Below are 21452 nucleotides of genomic sequence, written 5' to 3' on the forward strand. Positions count from 1 at the left end.
TTTTTTCTATCATTTTGTCCTTTATTCATCCATGGACCTATCAGAGCATTAGGTCCATGACTGATCATTCTTTCCTTTTAATCTTTCACTTTCATATCTATTCTATCTATTGATCCAACCGCCACATAAACATCATGTTTATAGCAAAACAAAAAAAGGCAAGGATTGACTCAAAGTATACATGTAAATTATAATATAATATTCAATAATCAGTACATGACAGGGCTAGGTGATGCCAACAATGATCACAAAATAATATGTACAAACTGAGCAATATAGGCATGATGAAATGAAATTTTAAGATGATAAAATACAGGAGGAAGAGAAAATTTCAAAAAAAAAGAAAGAAACAGAATCGTGGCATCGGAACATAAAAAGGGGTATAAGAAGAGATACATACAAAGTTGTTTCTACTCATGGAAACACTAAGAAAAAAAAAGTTATAAGGAAAGTACGGTATTGAGGAATGTACGAATAAAAAAAAAAAGAGATAATATGGAAGTGATTTCGCTAGGGGTGTCTATGGAAAAATTATTAGTCGCACTTATTTTGGTCACAAATTCACTGAAGGTACTACCCCAATATTTTTGAAATAAAAAATTAAAAGATATTGTCACAAATTCACTGAAGGTACTACCCCATTATTTTTAAACAAAAAATTAAAAGATATTCTTGAAACACAATTGACAACTAAACAATTTAAAACATGACCATAACAATATTGTTACATGTAGATGATTAATACACAACCAAATGATGAATTGCTTAATATGAAATCAAATAAATTTTATTTTTTATTTCTATCAATGCTGTAATGCTTATTCACAGCCTGATATCAAGCATGGAACATGTGCATTTTCAAATGGTGAAATCCTGAAACAAAGTGAACTAGAGAGGGCAGCAGACACTATCTGGAGACTCACAAAACTGCTCCCAACTTGAAATACTAGTACTCCCGGGGGGTCCACTTACATTGACGAGTGGATACCATGCGCGAGGGTATAAAAAATAAGACTAAAATGTTTTATAAAGGATGTACTTTGTGCCCTAATACAGCCAACACTACGTGTTTAGCAGTTTAGAGTAAGATTTACGCGAGGTGTGGGAGATGGGGCCGTACTAAACCCAATGATGTAGGTAAAACCGACGACCATGAAAATATCGCTGTACTTGTTTAGGGGTTCAATTCAGGGAATACTTGCCAAGAGTATCGTTTTGTTTCCAATACTTGTTAAGGGCAGGGTTTCACACGCCAATACTTGTTAAGGGGTGCATTTTCAGAATATGGAAAATACGTGTTTAGGGTGCTTTTCGAGACCCCATGGTCGCGCATGGTATCCACTCGTCAATGGAAGTGGCCCCCCGGGGAAATACTGAAGGATATAACAGGATTATGATCCGAAGTAGCGCATCAACTAAATTACTTAATAAATCTTGTTCTTGTAATTCTGAAACTGGAATAAAATAAAAATTAAAACAAAATCCATAGTTACAGACACTTTCATAAATGAAAATAAACATTCAAATTTAGTAGTCAGCTACTGAAATGTCTCATACCAAGTATCAAGCGCAGTATAGTATATGCAATTATAGTAGCTGTGCTATACAAATGGAAATTATACCTTTATTGGCAATTACCAATTTTGATGTAAATGGAATACGAAGACCAGACCTATCAACAATAAATTAATATTTTTTTTTTTAGATCTGATCACGTACTACTTCATCACGAGTCTGAAAATTATAGATGACTTGAGTGAAATTTTAGGCTGAATAAATTTGACAAATTGCTGAATCTACGAACCAAGAATATTCCAGATGAATACATGTATCACACAGGAACACCAGGAAATGAATAACTCTAATAAATATATTTTATCAAGTGAATTTACTTAACTACTTAACTTAACTTGATGAAGAATAAGTAATATTATATGAACTTAAAATAGGAGAATGAAATACAAAATAAAAAAGCACCCCTTAATGTATCTATGTTGAATAAATATAACTTTGGATTTAAGCAGGTAATACAAACTGTATAAATAAAATAATATTTAATTCAAAAATACATAAACTTTAGGTTAAGGGACTAAGTCATATAAAATCGGCGGCCTTTAAAAAATGGTTAAAAATATAATTCAAAAATACTGTAAACCCAGCACCTGAATATTAATTTGTCCATTTCCAATTTTGTTACATTGCCTAAATATACATTTAACTCCCAACAGAAGTACATTCATTATAACAATTACAAAAAGGGTACACATATATATGTAAATGGGAATTATGAAAATTTAAAAAATAATGTAATTGGTATATCAGAAATCTTTCAAATTTCAGACAGGCATAGCACTGTCAGTCCAGTACCAGTTTGTCTGTTTAATGGTTCTGACTCTTGTCTTTCAAATAGACGGGTCTTGGGTTCAAATCCTAGCTATGGCAACATTTCTTGATAAATTTTGAGGAATAAGGTATTATCAACCTAACGATAAGAGCCATGCTTGAAATCGAATCTTCATCCTTTGAAATCAGAGACAAAGAATGACCCACTTTATCAAAAACGCATCAATGGATCCCGTAAATAATTTTTCAGTACATTATCATGAAGTGTAGGCCTACTGTGATTCTCATAAAATGGCAAGAAATAGAAAAAGATAAAACCTTAATGAAATCATGAATCTTAACCTTTTTTTGTGCTAAATTTTACATACATGTTGTATATTGTTCATGAAACTTAGCATGGGGCAGACAATTTTTTCTTAAATACAACTGGAAACCTATGTCGACCCTTAAAACTATTGATTTTAAAGATAATTTTAAGTGTATGTGCATTGTACTTGATACTTCAACAAGAGTAGACTTTGATCTTAATAGACATGAAATAGCAATAAATATAATTTCACAAGTCAGAGTTTATACAGGAAATCTAATACTGTATATAACTGTGAACTTACAGTACATATCTTACCTGGTAATAAATTTAAGAGTGACTTTTGTTCAAACCATATTCACTTTCTAAAGCTCTGATGCATGGTACAGATTAATCCATTCAAAATGAAATACATCTAGAATTTCATTCAAAACCGTTAAATGCTTTCGAGATGAGTTCTTCACATATTTCATGATCTTTTGAATAATCTCATCCTTCAAATGACATTAAAACATTAGGTAGTGCCTCATTATGTTTCTGGATACAAAACATACTTCATCTTATAAGTAGATACTCCTATCTCCAAATTCAGTAAATATATTGAAATGCACATACATAAAATTCAAGGGTATCTCTATCACTAGAATATTTATAACTGTTGAATTACAGACACAAATGTGAACATTATCATGGACCTAGACAGATTCAAGTTTATGTAGATTTGCAAAATTTCATGTTAGTGAACTTTACTTGAATTGAGCATGATTTCTTTCGACAAACTCTGTCAGATCATGAGTACAAAACAGATTACTTAATCTTCTCATCCTATTAAGAGTTTAAAACACGTACGCTGTCTTACTTTAAAAGCTAATGAGTTAGGTAGCCACTTAAGTAGGAATCAATATTTTCAAATAATGAATACAGACAAAATGAGTTCAGTTGATATTAAATAGGAATCAATGTCATCAAATTATGAATACAAATGATTTTGTTCCTAATTCCATGCAAAGAAGAAGAAAAATCTAAAATTAGGATTAAATCAAGGTATGGGGATAGTGGAATACACATGTAATAAATATACTTTGAGGGAAGAGTTTAGACAGTAGAAATTCAGGCATCTCTATACTTCCGATACTTCATAGTACTATCTGGAATACATGCAAATATATATATGTTCAGAAGAGAAATATGGGAATACAGATTGGAAAAAAGATAAGGGCAAATATTACAAGGGGTTGAATAACAAAGCTTTCATTATTAATATCAAAATTCATTGTTGAAATGTACATCCCGATTTGCAAAAAATACACCATGAATGAGAAATTCCTTTCTTCTTAAATACTCTTTGTTAAATGTCAATAGTTTACACATATGTACAAGTCTAAATAACATATACATGACATAGATTACAACATAAAATTTGTTCAAATCATTAGTATGTATTTGAATACATTGGAATCACAATATGCATTTATAATTAAGTATCAAATGAATGAGATAGGTAGATGAAGAAAGCATATTTCAATTTGTTGAAAAAGGCAAATTTCTTTTTTAAAGATACCATGAAAGGCAAAAATGATATTTAATTTCATACTCTATATATTCAATTCATGTTTGTACACAAACCCATTATCATCAATAGCTTGCAATGACAGAGTAAGGAAAAAGTATCAACAAAGATCATAGATTTTATTTCTCAATTTCAAAGGATTTCAGAGAAACAATTCCATTTTTTTCTTCAATATTTCGTAAAAAATGAAAAGCAAGAACTCTCTTTGATTTTGTTTGTTTGTTTGAATACTCAGAATAGAAATTAATAAGTAATATAGTTAACTAGATTATGAATGTTGTTAATATTATGTTTGTTGAAATGAGCAATATGTTTTTAGAGGCAAGGCTTTTATAATTGTTGGTAAGACAGTCATATCATGGATCTACTTACACAATAATTTTCTAAGAGATTAATAGAGCCCATATGAGGCTATAATCAAGCCTGTACAGATATCTAGTAAAATTGCTTGAAAAATTGAATGAGGACTATAAAAAATAACTTTGCTGAATTGGTTATATATTTTCTCTCATTTACACTGTATTTGTAACCCGATTTATTTCAATTCGAAGACACAAATGGCACACAAAATAAAGAGCGTCAGAGAGGGAGAGAGAGAGAAATATACCTTCTGAAAGCTTTACAGTTACACCATAAAAGTATAAAACTGTGTAAAGAGCTTTATAAATGTGTGTAAGTATGAAGTCTTGTCTTAAAAAAAGACATAATTTTTCATGACTTTGAAAAAGGTATTATTACAGGTGCACAAGTTTGGCAATCTCAATAAAGAGCTGGTAAAAATATATTTCAAAATGAAAAGACAATTTTAGAAAGATAAAACCAATAATATTGAGATGTCAAAAAAAGATGGTGAGTATAAAAAAATTGGCTTGTCTTCTGAATGTGAAAAATAACCATCTTACAAATATTTTCTTCATTTCCTTTAAAGTTGCAAATTGTTATCTGGTTCGATAATTGTTCTTTTACTTTCTTGGAATACATTTAATCATCAAATAATTGCCAATTTTTGTCAATACAAAATTATATATTTCATGGTCTTGCCACACTGCCATGGTATTCTTGATCAGCAAGCGCAAAGTCATTCAAGTTTGAACTCCACCAAGCTAATATATTCAAACACAGGCAATGTGGATGTGCTCTCTCTGTAGATTGGTATATGAATAATCAACTTTTTAGTTGAAGAGAGTTGTGTACATCCCTTCTTCTCTCCGCAATGTTTATGCGTACAGTGATGATTCGACCTTCATCTACAGTGACTTGAAACTTGAAAGGAGATGGCATCCTTACAGTGAGTTCTAGAGACCACACAAGCACGTTCTGGACGTAAGGGATTGACTGAAACTGCCACAGAGATGTCTCCTACTAGCACAGCGCCATCATAGTTCAGTTGTGAGCGTACACCGCTTTGTAGACGTTGTCACGGTGCCACCCGGTGAGGTGTAGCCGACACCCATTGCGTTCGTGGGGCTGTTGACAGGTTGCCATGACGATGCGCTGACGTTCATGCCGACCCCTGACCCGTTCGTAATGGGTGATGCGGCGACGGATGCGTTGTTACTGCTCATCGAAGCAGAGGAGGATGATTTGCGGGAGAGAACAGATATCTTCCGGGCATTGGTAGATCCATTCACTGGTTTCGTTTGCGTTTCCAGTTGCTAAAAGAGATGGAATTGAAACAATAATTTACACTCTTTAATACACAAATCTCTACTTCCTACGGAATTACACACATCCCATAATTACGGCTTAATTCTTCAAGATACATTTAAATGACATTACAATTCATTCCATCCTGCCGAGTTCTGAAACATACAGGCCAGAACTTCACAGGGGAGGTTCTAAAGCCCCTTTCGCAATTGGTGGTGCGACTGCTTACAACCGATACGATTGTGTGCAATATATAATGTGACCAAATTATTGCAAACAATCGCACAGGAAGGAGGGTGTACAAAACCATGAACTATTCAAATTTTGTGTATAATTGCGCTTGATTCAGCGCATGCACCGACAGAGATCAAATAATAATTGCATGTTTTTTGCAAATGGTGCTAAATACAAGCTCAACTATGTGAAACTACACATTAAATCTGCATAGTCCATAACTTTGTTCTTTCTCCTGGCTCAAACCTCTTTTGTTATACAATTTTACATCTTTTAAACCTTTTTTAAAAAAAAGATCATATATATATAATGATTTTCAGGAGCAATTTTATCAAGGTTTCATTTTTTACAACATATCACAGGCACAGCAATTGGGACCTTACCACTCAAATCAATATTAACCAACATCATTAATTGTTTTATAAGACTATATTTTTCGTGCAACATTTGTGGCATGCCACAAGATGCAATTAATCAAAAGATAATTAAAAAAAAATGAAAGTTGCAATAAGACTGCTTCTAAAGATATTTCAACATTTTAAAAAATAAAGCAATAGATGCACTTAACAAGTTAAAGGATAGAGAGATTTAGAACACTAGGAAAGAGAGATAATCTAGAAACTAAAATATTTCTAAATAACCAGGGATCATACAAAAAAGAGGTAAAACAAAACGAGAGAAAATTAAATATTATCTAGATGAAGAGAATAAAATCTTAAAGACCTACAATATCATATTTTCTTTATTGAAAATGCTATTTTTGCAAAAAGGAGGAAAACATTGTTAAACTTTCATTCATCTACAACATTATCTCGAAATCACTACCCTTCATCTAAAGGTTAGTTATGTTAATAAACCAATGAACTGAAGTTGTAATCATCATGCACATGATTAGTTCTAAAAAAAATCTATATCATCCTATAAAATAATTGATTAGTTCAGAACACAAGAATACCATAGAGTCTGCATAGTCAAATATTTATTAAAATCAAAGAACCTTTTTTTTTCTTCAGATCTGAATGTATAGAGAAATGTTATTTAAATCTTGTTAGTCAAATTTTGCCAAAGTCACACAGATTTTGGTGGTTCCAAGGAAATATGACTTATATGCAGAATCTATAATATATTAGAACAGTATAAAACATATGATGCATACATACAATGCAAAGCATTCACCATGAGGAATAGTGTTACTGACAAGTATCATAGAGAGGATTGTGAATAATTTCAACGGGAATTATGACGGCGAGAGAAGGGGGAACTATTGGGCGAAGAGGGGTGGTGGTGATGGGGGGGGGGGGGGGTAAATCTGAGAAATATTCTGGTGAATAAAAAAAGGATTTGTGTTTATAATATGAAGAGGGAGGCCCAACCCTGCGACAATCAATCAGAATGGATAATGTGATGGTTCTCATATGAAGAGGAATAAGGAGAAATCATAGACTATAGTTTGAAAAAGGGTATGTATCTTTAACAGTGCAGCGGGACTGGGAAGGGTCAAGTCCCCAGTTACTGCAACGTACGACTACTTACTACAAGACAGTGGTGAAGAGGAAAATCTTTGCACAATTAGAAGCAATGATAAGACTGCAGGTGAAACTGTACAGGGCAGTATAAAGATTGCGTATATCAGGGTGCTACATAAGCACTTGCCCGATTGCCCGGGGCAAGTTAAAGTTAGAGTCGGGCAAGTGTTTTGAAGTAAAGACCAAAACTTCTTGCCCGTATTGGGCAAGCAAAATTCTTACAGTAGAATGATTAAAATTAGGGTCGATATGATATACTGACCCTAATTTTGGTCATGGCAGGCAAGATAAAATCACTTTGGCAAAAGAAATGCAATATAATCAAAGTAGGTAAGTTTATAAAACTGCAAAACTTTCTTTTGAAGAGGTAAAATTTTTTTTTTTCAATGAATTTTTCGGGCAAGTGAAATAGATTTTTGGGCAAGTATATTCCAACTATTTAAAAATTTTCTTGCCCAACAGGGCAAGTGCTTCTGAAAAGTTATGTAGCACCATGCGTATATACATATCCTTTTTTTGGGCAACCGTAAGGGACTGCAGACTGGGAGGGAAGATTTGTAAGAATTTTGTGTTTTCTACTGCCTCATGTTCTTCCCGAATTCATTGATTTAAATTTTCTGTTTCCACATCACAGATAACTGGGGGCCCTAGGATGACACTTGTCCATAACACCATTCCTCTGGTTCTATTTATGCTACGGTCACACCCGCCGAACTGACTCCATAAACACCAAAGCTCTAATGTTATTCTCAATGGTAACTTGCCGATTCGTCTATTGCCAGCTCGTCCACTCACCACATGGTCTACCTTCATTTAGTCTAATGCCATTCCATCCATCAACTTTTCGTCTTAAAGCCATTTGGTCAAAACATCACTTTGTCTAATCACCAGTTCGTCTATGACCATTTCATCTCATAACCAGTTGGTCTAATACCTATTTCTTTCCATTCATTTCGCCCTATTAACACTTTATCCGATTAGACCAAATGGCTATTGGACGAACTGGTTATTAGATGAAATGGTGAATGGACAAAATGGCAATCAGACACTGTGGATAGTGGACGAACTGATGGTAGACCAAATGACGGTCAACGAATTGGTAATTGGGCAAATCGGCATTAGACCAATTGAAAATAAACATTCCCAATGACAGACCTTTGGTCAGTTTGGAGTCAAATTCAGTGGTATGACTATAGCACTAGGATTAGTTAGTCAATGAACCTACTTCCAGTTTACTCGCTGGACTACTAGCACAAGCCGATATTACTGATGGCGTAGACTGCGTGATGGGGGAAAAAACGTTGAGAAAACGGTGGTGAAATGGAATAAATATGGGTTAAAATGATACGGTTTCAATAATACTGGTATTACAGAACATAAGAATTTGTCAAATTCTGTTATCATCCAGGGAATAATTTTACTTCTCAAATTTGATTAGCTTTTCTGGTTTCAACTCTGTCCTTTAAGCCCACTGCACACTATGCGATCCGATAGGACACAATTTTTGGCATTTTGTGAAATTATTTTATTTGAAGTTCAGCATAATGTTAGGAATAATACAATCATAATTTTGGTGTGGTCGGAGTAAAGTCCAAATTGGCTTTGAGTCGCAGCCGATGATGACGTCATTACAATTTGGAATTGATCCTAAAGGGAAGCTCGAACTAGACTGAATTTCAATTTCAGTAGTCCTACAACTATTCTGAAATGTGATGACTAAGATTTTATTGGTTGGAATATTCATATGAAATGTTATTACAATTTCTTTGAAAATCGGATCGCAACAAATCGTGTAGTGTGCGCAGGGCTTTTCAGTCCTATTTCTAAAATATGCTACACAAATAATAGTGTGCGCAGGGCTTTTCAGTCCTATTTAAGAAAAATGCTACACAAATAAAATTTGTGTAGCAGTTTAAATGTGGAACAAACTGCAACGAGATACCAGCAAAATTATTCCCTGCTACCATATAATGATCAGTTATATGGGTTAAGATAATTCAGTTTCATTAAAAATGATTATTAGAGAAAATTTGAATTGTATAAATCTTCCTATCACCGATGGAGTGTTCAATTAAATGGGTAAAATGATATATAATCATTATTAGTAACATTAGAGAACAACATAAATTGTATTTCTTTTTCCTTATTAGAAACAGTATAAAACAATCAAATTAGTCAAATAAATCTTTGTAGTCCTAAAATGATATCAAGAACATTATTACTGATTTTCAATGTTGTGTTCAAACTAATATGGATACTAGCTGTCTAGTAGAAACCAGATTTGAAAATGATAATTATTAGCATAAATTGTAAATTGATGATATTATTGATTGTTTTATTAGTATGATTCCCTCTACAGCCTACATTAAACAGGGAAAGAAAAATATTGTAATTTGTTCTAAGCCCCATAACACAAAACTTGCTGATTGATTTCATAGCTGACTATTACGGTTGATTGCTACAATCATATGTACAAATCAATTGTATGTTCAATCACTAAAATTTGTGATACACAATAGGAACACAAACTAGGGAAAGAATCTAAAGACGCAAATGGAAAAAGGAAGAATTTGAAATATAAAAAAAGAATTCTAAATAAAACAGATTTTGCAGCTTAAGGACGTTCCACAGTTAAAGTGAAATCCATGTCATTTTCACCAAACTTTGCACATAGATACTTTAGAACCTTAATATTCGAAATATGCAAAAATTAACATAGGTCCATGTGCTTGATTTTTTGCTATAGAACTTCAAAGTTCACCCAAATTGATGTTCTTAAGAATTGCGCATTCAAAAGAATTTGGCATTTTTAGACCGCCCAAGATTACTACAATGAGTTTAAACCTGTATTACTCAGTCAAAATACATGAAAAAGTCATCAAATTTCGCAAGAGAGTTAATAATTGTATCGTTAGAATGGAGAATATATTTATAGTGCTATTTGTTTGCAATTTTAAGTTTAACAGCACTGTCAGTTCTTAAAAATGGCGTAAAAGATAACAAAATCCCAATCTAAAAAATGTGAAATTTCAGTAAGAAACTACAAAATTACAATAAATGCTGCACTTTATTCAAAATCCATGTCATTTTCACCAAAATTTGTAGAGTTGTAGAGGAAGGTATACCTAAGAGGAACAAACATTAAAAAATAGGGGTTCATGTGCTTGTTTTTAAACTATCAGTATTTTTATTAGAGCAAATGTGCTTTTTAAAACACCAAAAATGCGCCGAATGCTTTGTATCTATGTGAAGAAAAAGTCAAAACCACTCTACCATTTATTCAAACTCGGGGTAATATTCGTGATTCTTGGCAGCACTGCAGAGTAAAGTATTTTGAAATTGTAGAGAATCTTTTTTTTAATGGTCCATGGAATAATTCCATTTTTTAGCTTCATGAAATAAAGCATCGGATCTGCAGTTAAAGTGCAGAAGATGAGAAAAATCAGCACATACCCGCAGCCAATCAATCACCTGTTCATCTATTGTGACGTCAGCGCGCAGAGTGTAAACTATGCGCAGATCATAATGCGCACAAACATAACTGTGGAACGTCCTTAAAAGGGAAGAAATAGGCAAATGGTAACCTGATTATTATTATTATTATGATATATATATTAAAATTCAAGAATGAAGTATAATTTTCAAAATTAATGGAGATAAACAGAAAATAATTGATTTTAATATGTGTAGTAAATAAACATCAGAAAAGACAAAATTGGGAGAGAAATAGTGTTAATTTGACATCATACATGTAAAAAAAGAAGACATATTCACAACATGTGCATTACAAAGATACATGTACAACAAATAAACATAGAAAAAAGACCACATGTAGTTGAACAATAACATTTCCTATATTTCCATGTAAGCTATAGAAGTTAGAAAGAACATACATGAAACTAAACAGTATTTTTTTACATTAAAAAGTCTCATTCAGACCAGATATCACAAAGCTAAGCAACACTTCTTGCAATGTTTAGACAAGATTGAAAAAAAAAATCATTTGTCATACACTAATTAATGTGACTGAGCGTTTTTGTGTGATATCTGAAGCTTTACATATATCAGATAGAAAATCTAAAACATTACATTTACTGAAGTGAGTAACATAAAGATTGAGATGAATATGAATCAGTGAAGGATAGGATAACACAAATCTCTATGAACTGAAATAAATGAACTAAATTGAGAGAAAACATATAAAACTGGAGAAGCATGCATTCATCACTTCACTAGAAGGATCTTTAGAGCCATCTTTCTTGCACCATTCTGTGAATTCCATTTTATATCAACAATATATTCTCATTTATTTCATCCAAATAAGACAGGATAATGTTCCTACCTATAGAAGGAAAGTCAGTATACTGTGTTTTTTTTCTCCAAAATCATGATTTGATGTATTTTTTCACAAGTCTCCAACACCTGCATGTACAATGCACATATTTTCTATTCATTTTTCCATAGATTTTTTTTAAAATCATGTATATTGAACCAAAATAGTTTTGTCTTGATAAAAAAATGAACTACTTAAAACATAAATCAAATGACAGGCATATTTGGACTAGATCCGTTTTGAAGCCAGAAAGATATAAACTCACAACACAAATGAAATGGGCTAAGAAATGATTGGCTGCTAAAGACCTTCTAGCATTGCAAGTGAAGCGTTATAACAGAAATGGAAGGGAATAATACCCCGGTTGCACATACCACTAAGGAGGCACCACCAATCCCAACGAACCCATCACCATACACTCCAGAAACATTCAATTCCGAAGGTTCTTCAACACTGCCCTCTATTGGCAGGCCACATGCAGACAGCACGACAGGAGAAGCTCCGTCTCCTACCCCCGCGCCGGCGGCCATCTTGGATTTCCCGCTCTGCATCATCAGGGCGGCGTCATGGTTACTGACTTTGGGCGAGGTCGGAGAAGCGAGGTCGCTCGTGGGTGGAGGAGGGGTGAGCCCAGACTAAATGAGTATATATACATACGGACATGGCACAAATGGATGATGGGAAGGCAAATACATATACATGTATGTACATGTGTTGTGATGTCATGTCATGTAGTACAAAATCTATGCAGGCTCTTCAATTCAAATTATAAAGCTACTTTGAGCAGACAGAATGTGACATAGAAAATTCATGAATTGTCTTATCATATTCTTTCTTCAGTATCTAAAATGAAAATAACTTTATAGTTTTTCATTCCATAAGGTCTTTCTGAAGCTGAAAATAATTGAGCAAAAGAGAATCCAATTCCAATATTAAAGTATTTACTACTAGTTAGATCAACAAATCAATTCTTTGAATCTTTTCACATTTATTCAATGATAATTATATGAATTATCAAAGAAGAAATATATACATGTAAAGTCACCAATTCTGGCAGAAATTTGTCGAATGAGACCCAAAAAAGCCTTTTGTTTTCCTTGTTGATGACTATTTTGTATTTTTTTGTTCAGTTAGCAATTGACATTGAAATTGAAGAGTCTACATTGATAATGTAAGATCAAATGAACAGAATATATAACACAAATACTTCTAGAGACATATGTACTAAAATGGGTCACTCTATGGCACTGGCTATGCAAAATGTAAAAATCTCACTACTTTAACTGGGGGTGGGGTTGGTTTTATAAATGAAAAATGAAATTCTACGATGGTAATGATAATGTTTTCAACCATTTTTATTAGTTATTTTGAAGACTCTTTTCTGTCTGATTATTAATTAGAAGGGATACTTGCAAATTGTTTTATTTATAAAAATATATATATCACATTTTGACCAAAATATATTTTTAAAAATTATTATTTTAAAAGAAAATTTATTTAAACAAAGGGCATTTTCATCCTTTATTTTTTTATTTCAAAACAGTAACAAAATATTCAAAAAGACAGTATTATAAAAAAAAAATACAAATATCAGACAATATATAACAAATCACTCTTTTCAGACCACATAGGTGCAAAGTGCATAATAATATATCATTCTTTTTTTTTTTTAAGTCGTGACAAAAGAAATGCACATTGCTTTGCATGCATTTGAAATATTTTCATTTATTTTGCCTTATTCATTCTTTTCACAATAAAACCTCAAAATAAACATTTCTTTGTTTTACATTTAATACAATACAATGTGAATGAAAGATGAACTGATGTATACTTACATATATGTAATAATTTCGACATGTAAACTATATATGATGAAAATGATCGTTTGCAAATCAGATAAAAACTAAATATCAATATCATTTAATAAATATTTGATTTATGCATGCTATTTGCAGAGGAAGAAATGTATCCAAATTCTACTTGAAAGAGATGTATGTGGTGTGTTATTACTATTTTCATTATTATTAATACAAAAGATGTGATAATTATTTTATCGAATGGAATTTGTTTGGTAATCCTACCTCCATGAAAATCATAAAATCAAGGTTAGAAAGCTAATAATCATGCCATTTTATCTCCATAGTTTACAACATAGAGGTAATTTTGGCATAGATATAAACATTGCTCAACAGGCACAATTCTGATTTAAAAAGCTTTCTGATATTTTATCATGCATTTTCTGAATTAGTGGGATAATAAACAGCTTTAATAAAAGCATTAGGTTTTAACTGTAATTCATGAATCATTATTCATAAATAAGAATAAAATAATTCTATATGAGAGATAATTGATTGTCTGGGTCAATTAAAAAAAAAAGATCATCTGCATGGATGCATATTTTTTTGTACTATTTTTCCTATTCTTTGGGAGATCTTAAAGATAAAAATTTAAGCAGGGATTTCATATTGTATGAAAATATAACCAAATTATTATCTACATTCTACAATTTAATTAAATAAATAAGTGATATATACCAGTTAATAGTATGGTTATTGTTATGGGATATGGATTTCTTTATGAATGATAAAGAGTATTTAATTCCCCTCACACTCCATTTATAATGTATATATATATATATATATATATATATATGACACAAAAAATGCAAGATTTTCTTTTCTTTTGTTATCTTACCCTTAAAGGTACCTTAGGATCTGATCCCTCCAGGTCCACATTGCTGTTGCCATTGACAACCATGGCGCCGTTGAGTGAGTACTGGGTATTGACGACAGGTCCGTTGGTGGCGCCCTTCAAAGGTTCATTTCCTTTCTCATCAGCTCCCCTGAAATAAAAAAAAAAATTGAAGTAAAAATAAAACATTAAATTGGCATTATAAACAACTTGAGAACAGCATTTAACTTTTATCAAAATTGAAATTGAAAATGAAAAAGAATGATTAAGCATCAAAGGTATCACATTGGTTTGTAGGGTTAAAACAGTATACATGTTCAGTGTATGAAAATCAGAAACAATCAAGAGAGGCAGAAAAAAACGTCTATTTAAAAGATATTTAATTTGGGGATACCAGAAAGATATGCTTAATAGTTATTTTAATTTAAGAATAAATAAGAAAATATGATAAAATGGGTTTAGAAAAAGTCTTTTACCACACAAACCCATGGGATTTTTTACATAACATAACACCATAAAGCAACAAAAAGAAAACAATTACAAGGACGATATAGTGCACAATCCTCTATTTGAAGGCGAAACACTGATCACTTCAACATTACACTTCCACACCTAGTTCTGCCTGTGTTGTGGTTCAATCATTTTAAGACAGTAGCTACATGTATACTTCTAGAAGCCCCTAGAAATCTCAATGAAAACTGTAAAAACATGCATAATGGAGAGAATCTATTTTTGTGCAACTTTAAAGGATAAAAAGACAATGCCTACATTTGTATCTACATGTACTACAAACGAAAAAATTTGTCTGCAAAGTAAACTGAATATCTAAATGTATATTGAAGTAGGAGTGAGAGAAAATGCACAGAATGCGTACTACTGGAATCTGACGTACACATGAAACAAGAGATATGAAATAGAGTTACTTAGAAATAAAAGAATCTTATCATATTATAATATTACTAATGGTTTCATTCTCTCAAATTCTGAATCCAGCATTTGAGCTGGGAATAAAATAAATCTCGGGCCAGGGTTAATTTAACGGCTGGTGCCACATTTATGGAGAAAATATATATTGCCCTCTATTGACAAAGTTTATGCATAATTACGGTATATTAAATTGTGGTAATAAGCATTGATCTACTTATGCCTAAATACCCCCAAAGACTGAGCAGTTTGTCTTGAAAATGGTTGGTAGACATAAAATGAATTTTATCAGGTCCTAGATAATATACAATTACCAAGTGTTTGTACATGTATGTAAAAATGCATGTGCCAAAGTATTCTTGTAAAAAATGAAATGTCACGAGATTGGTACTTTTCAAGCTTGTGTGTTTGCAATTTTTAGGTGACTCAATTTTTCAGCTTGTTTTCATTTAATAAACTATGTTTAATAAACGTCAAAACTTCCTATCATTATCATAACAATTCCCCTTGATATCAAAGGCTTTCACTTTAAATGATTTTTTTTCTCTGCATCTATTCCAGTATGCTTTGAAACAACATTCAAGATATTTTCTATCCATTTAAAATATAAGAAATTTTACAACACTTCATCAATTTATATTTCAGTCTAAAAAATTAGTCATAATTTAAAGCATTAATCTTGCAGTAGCATTGCTTTGTTATCTCATCCCTGAACCAAAATGTTATTTATATTTCATCTCATATTAGCTGGTTTATATTTTTAATATTAGTTGGTTAAAAAAGCTTAGCAGGGGTGTCTATTTTAATAAGAAAGACTAATGCATGATGCAAAGGCTTGTTATAAAGAGATAAGTTAATTTAATTTTTAAGATTAATTAGATTATTGTTGTGTAATTCTTCAATCATTAATCTTTGATAGTATTAAGTGGGTCCTAAGGTTTACTTTCACAACTTTTTTAAAACCATTTTTTAAAAACATTTCTGCCAAACTGAAGTACTCTGTTTTTTCATCCCTTCCCTTTTTCCCTTCTTTCTATACTACTACATGTATCTCAGTGCTTCCAATAACGATTCTAATAATATGCACTGTATGTTTCCTAAAATGAAAACACAAATTGAAACTTTAACGACTTTCTTTCTAATGGGTATTCTAATATTTTGCTAATCTATCACTTTCCAAAGGTTAGAATAGTGTTGAAACAGATTTTTCTTGTGTATTATATTTTAAAGATTGTCCAATGATAAAAGGACTAAGATTGTCTATTAATTGCAGTTGTGTGTTATGCTAGTTTGCTTGCTTGCTTGAAATCAGAAGTGGTCATACGATACCACTTGAACCAGCCCATTTCAAAACTTTGTCAATAGAGGGCAGCAGAGGAAAGAAGACTTACACATTCCGCATGCTAGAGAACTGTTTGCTGACTCTGTGCTCAACGCGGAGGGGAGCGTCGCTGGAGGGAGGGGGCAGAGAATTGTGGCGTCTGGGGGTGCGAGTTGTTCCATCAAAGTTTGTAAGGGGTGAGGTCACCATCAAGGATGGGGTATGGGGGGGGGGAAGGGATGGGATGGGGTGATCATCAGGGGTGGGGTAGGGGAGGGGTGAGATGAGAGGAAATAAGATGGGTGAGGTGAAGGATGAAAGTGTAGAAAGAGAAAGACATAATAATACAGATCTAAAGCTGGACTATTAACTATTAACATCATTATTTTAAATTTTTGTTCACCAGTGTCTTAGTAATGGAAAATAAATTTTAAAATTATTGTGAATTTTAGGCCACTCGTCCAGTGTAGACTTTAAATTGTATTTAGTAAAATCATGGCAACTTGCATCATTAAATGATTTGTATTTCAATAAAACATTTGTTTTTTAACAAAATATCAAAAGATGAATGAGTGGCATTTATCTTAACTTTACATTTACTCATTGAAATTTATCATTGTTTTAATGCGAGAATATTATCAAGATGCAAATTTCAACAAATAATCACAAATTCAAGTTGCAATGATGTTAGTTAGAAATAAATGTGGTTTTTGTTTCATCAACCAAGAAATTCTGTTAATACCAATGTGAAACTGAGGAATGTTAGTAATTCATTTACAAGTTAGGAAGAAAAAAATGTAGAAGCTAAGCAGGCTTTGGGAAAAAAGGAACGTGAAAATATTGAAAAAATATAAGAATGAGATGAACTTGATTGCAAGAGTTAAAAAATTGAATAAATGATTGTTATGTTCAGTAGTAATGCAAGATGACTTAACAGAGATGGTGTTGAATGAAATGTGGAGTGTCTTTTTTTTTTAAATCAACAGGTATGAGAATGGAGTCAGTCTTGAAGATTAACGAATAGATAAAACATTTGTTTTTTTAAAGTAGTAACAGAATAGCCTCAGGAGTTTTGGAAGTTTATGGTCAACTGTCAAGTGATGATGAGGGGGTGGATTACAGAAAGATGGTGGGGTACAGCCTTAGTCCAACCGGGTTTATCTGGGCCTCTAGGGCGTGGTCCTCATCCATAAAAAGTTAACTTAGCAGATATCAGAGCAATGTAAATGGACATCATTTTTTAATGGATTGGTAAAAGGGTTTATTGTAGATATATCCTTTGGGATTGTAGATAATTCTAGATTATTCATAATGTCATTTTGTTTGTACAAAATGCAGGCAATTCAGTTTAAACATTATTTCCAGTGATTATATGTGTAATTTGTTATCTTTTATGTCTTGTTTTTCATATTGTTTTGATTTGGTGTTGCTTTTTTAATCTTTAAAAACAAACAAATACTGTATATAAATTGAAATATTAAAAATGCAATGAAATAAAACAGAAAATCATTACTGTTACTGGCTCTTTTCTATTTAATTTTGATAGAGGAAAGATGGCTTGAAGATAGAGTTTTCTGGATAACTGATATCATCTGTGAAAGATATTATATAAGACATGTTGGCAGGGAAAGGGCAATGGGGGGTGCGGCGGGGTCATGGTGAGTCGCAGCCAGAATGAAATAAATTCATGCCATGGAAGCGGTATATGAGCCATGCACATAATCAAACCCTCATAGATCAAGAGTTCATTGTTTCCCTTCACACAATATGAAGAACATTATGCTATATCTCGTGCCATTTAGAGCAGTTATGCAAACCCAAATGATCCCCACATGCATAAATGATGTTTCTTTAATGTTGAATATTCAAGTGGTTTACAGAATTCAATGTTCAAAGTGATTTAATACAACCAGGAAATATGTAACAAGTGAAATACAGAGCTATGTCTGTTTTTTTTTTCTTGAGTGAGTCCCCTACTTGTTTTAAAAGAAAGTTATTCTAAATATCTGATTAAATACTTTGACACTGATTACAAAGGCTTATAATGTATAATTGATAAGCTTTTGTAAATTATGCTTGAGAAAAAAAGACCTTTTAACACCCTACATTACTGTCATCCCAAACTTGGTGCCAACTGCCAAGCATAGAAAATCAAGAAATTTTGGCCTTGCTATAGATGTCACAACACATTTGATAATAACAGGAATTATGAAAAATGATTGAAACTTAAAAAAAATATATATTACTCTTCATAACTTTGTATAAAAACAAAGAAAATGCAACTTTGTAACATGCTTGGTTATGGAAATGAACATCAAGAACATAGCAATGAAATCAGCATGCAACATAATTAAAACGCAAACCATAAAAAAAGCTGAAAGCCAGCGGCAATGAAATAAAAAATAACTTTTTAAATTAAATGCAGAGTTAGCATGCAAACAACAAAGATACCAAATAAAATATCCATGATGAAATAATACCAAACTTTTTAATGCATGCTATATTGACAACAGAGCATTGATATTCAGATCATTAAAACATATACCAAGCAACACATGCAAATGATCTCAGACACAAAATTCTTTTGAATAGAAATCAGTTAAACTGGCACCAAAATTATAGCATCAATCACTGATCCAAAATTTGAAAATAAAGTCCAATAACATAAAACAATCATATCAATTTAAAATTCTTAGTACTAAACCTATCAAAAGAACTACATGTTACTGACACAAAAGGGCATAATGGAAAAGTTAATCATTGCATTTAGTAAAAAAATCATAAGTTAATAACTAATTAGGAGGAAAATATGAAGAAATAATTAAGCCTTGCTTGGATACCTTTCTAATCTGCCACTCAATCTAAATGATGAAAATATGCAATATATATATGCAACTTAATACATGAAGCAAATCATCTGCTATCAGATAGCTATTGATTTAATTTCAAACATGAAATTAATTGCCATCCCCACCTTAGCATGCTCAAAGAAAAGACAAAATGCCCCAAGCATTCTTTAATACTCAGTAATTACAACATACAGTGTACTTTGATAATATATTCTTTAAAGGATTTAATTGATTATAAAATGTTCATTAATAAGCAATGTGTTTATTTTTAATACATTTCTTCACTGCTGTCATGATAATTCCTTTCCTCCATGAAAAAAAGACATATCATATATCAATATGGATTTCTATTCTGATATCTTCATCACAATATGGGCACCCGAATTGTGCTTCATAAACCTGTTTGTAACACACAGCTTCAGTAAGTAAGCTAAATAAGCCAATGATTAATAATCCAGTAATCCTATCCTTGATACCCATATGGGCAATAAAAAAAACATGCATGTTTGGTCCCTCTATGTGGGACATTCCTCAAATAATAAATTTGTCTGTCTTTCAAGTTTACATGAAAAATGGTGATGCTCGCAGATTATCACGGCTTGAGAAATTTGTGAAGTGAAATACAAATGGAGAAAATAGGGATCCGACGTACAAAATGGTTAGATATTCTATAGAATTGCCCTACTCAAACATTTTCCATTCTTCTGCATACATGCAGTATATATATCTGTCGAGCCGTTGTATTACTCTGATATTCCTCTAAAAAGATATAAACATACCTGAAGTTGCCTTCCTCATCCAAGTCCATATCCAAATTCTGAGGGGTTTGAAGGAGCTTGTATTTATTATCTGCAACCTTCTCTGTTTGTGTGCTAGGCATCTTATTCTTCTCATCCATCATGGCCTATTGAGAAAAAAGAAACAAAGAAGACAATAGTTACGTTCACACAATACTTCTAAACTTTAAGACTAGTTTAAAGTTTTAAACTTTGATTAGCTTGTAGTTTAGCCTCATGGAGATGTACTTGAAAGTTAGCATCCATGAGCCACTAGGAGGGGGCGGGTTGGCTTTTAAAGGTTGCATTATGTAAACTTTTTGGTTTGTGACTTAGGCATTTTATTCTTCTCATCCATCATGGCCTGGACATATAACAAGGGGACAGTAGTTACGTTCACATGATTCTCCTGAGCTTAAAGGCAAACTTTCATGATTAGGTCGTAGTTTAGCCCTGTGCTGTGTAGATGCACTCGAAAGTTGACAATCTTGGAGTTTAGTTGAAGATTAAAACTACAAGCTTTCTTATGGTTTATGCTCTATTCGTGAGCCAAGGGGAAGGGGGGGGGGGGGAGATGGGGCTTGAAAAAGTCGGCATTTAATATCTCTAACCCTTTCTGTTTGTGAGCTTGGCATTTTATTCTTCTCATCAACCGAGGCCTGTTGAATATAACATCAAATTTATTCTATTCCAGTGTTGATGCCAACCTTTTAAACTAAATAGAATTTACAATGGAGGTTCAAACCACCTCCTGGTTTCTTGGATTTCCTTTGTAAGTAATTGTTATAAGCCACTGAAATCCTTGCATCTGATTTGCCAGTCAAAATCACTTAAAAAGACTTAGTGGGAATTCATACAGAAACTTCTTGGACACCCATAAAGTGATTTCCAACATATTTGGGCTATTTTTCCAAACTATCTGGGCTATGGA

General features: G+C 32.3%; 1 protein-coding gene across 1 annotated transcript in view; it reads right to left on the minus strand.

Moving 5' to 3' along the window:
• Positions 1-1587: 1587 nt before the first annotated feature.
• LOC129274307 (protein 4.1-like) overlaps positions 1588-21452 on the minus strand; it is a 66250-nt gene continuing 46385 nt past the window's right edge. The window contains exons 14-20 of the mRNA XM_064108271.1: positions 20525-20649; positions 19737-19757; positions 16967-17056; positions 14655-14802; positions 12335-12595; positions 8853-8906; positions 1588-5875 (exon numbers count right to left, since the gene is read on the minus strand). Coding sequence (XP_063964341.1) covers positions 5597-5875; positions 8853-8906; positions 12335-12595; positions 14655-14802; positions 16967-17056; positions 19737-19757; positions 20525-20649 — 978 coding nt within the window. The 3' untranslated portion in view covers positions 1588-5596. The remainder of the gene's footprint in view (positions 5876-8852; positions 8907-12334; positions 12596-14654; positions 14803-16966; positions 17057-19736; positions 19758-20524; positions 20650-21452) is intronic.

Source organism: Lytechinus pictus, chromosome 13, assembly GCF_037042905.1.
Source record: "Lytechinus pictus isolate F3 Inbred chromosome 13, Lp3.0, whole genome shotgun sequence".
Taxonomy (NCBI): domain Eukaryota; kingdom Metazoa; phylum Echinodermata; class Echinoidea; order Temnopleuroida; family Toxopneustidae; genus Lytechinus; species Lytechinus pictus.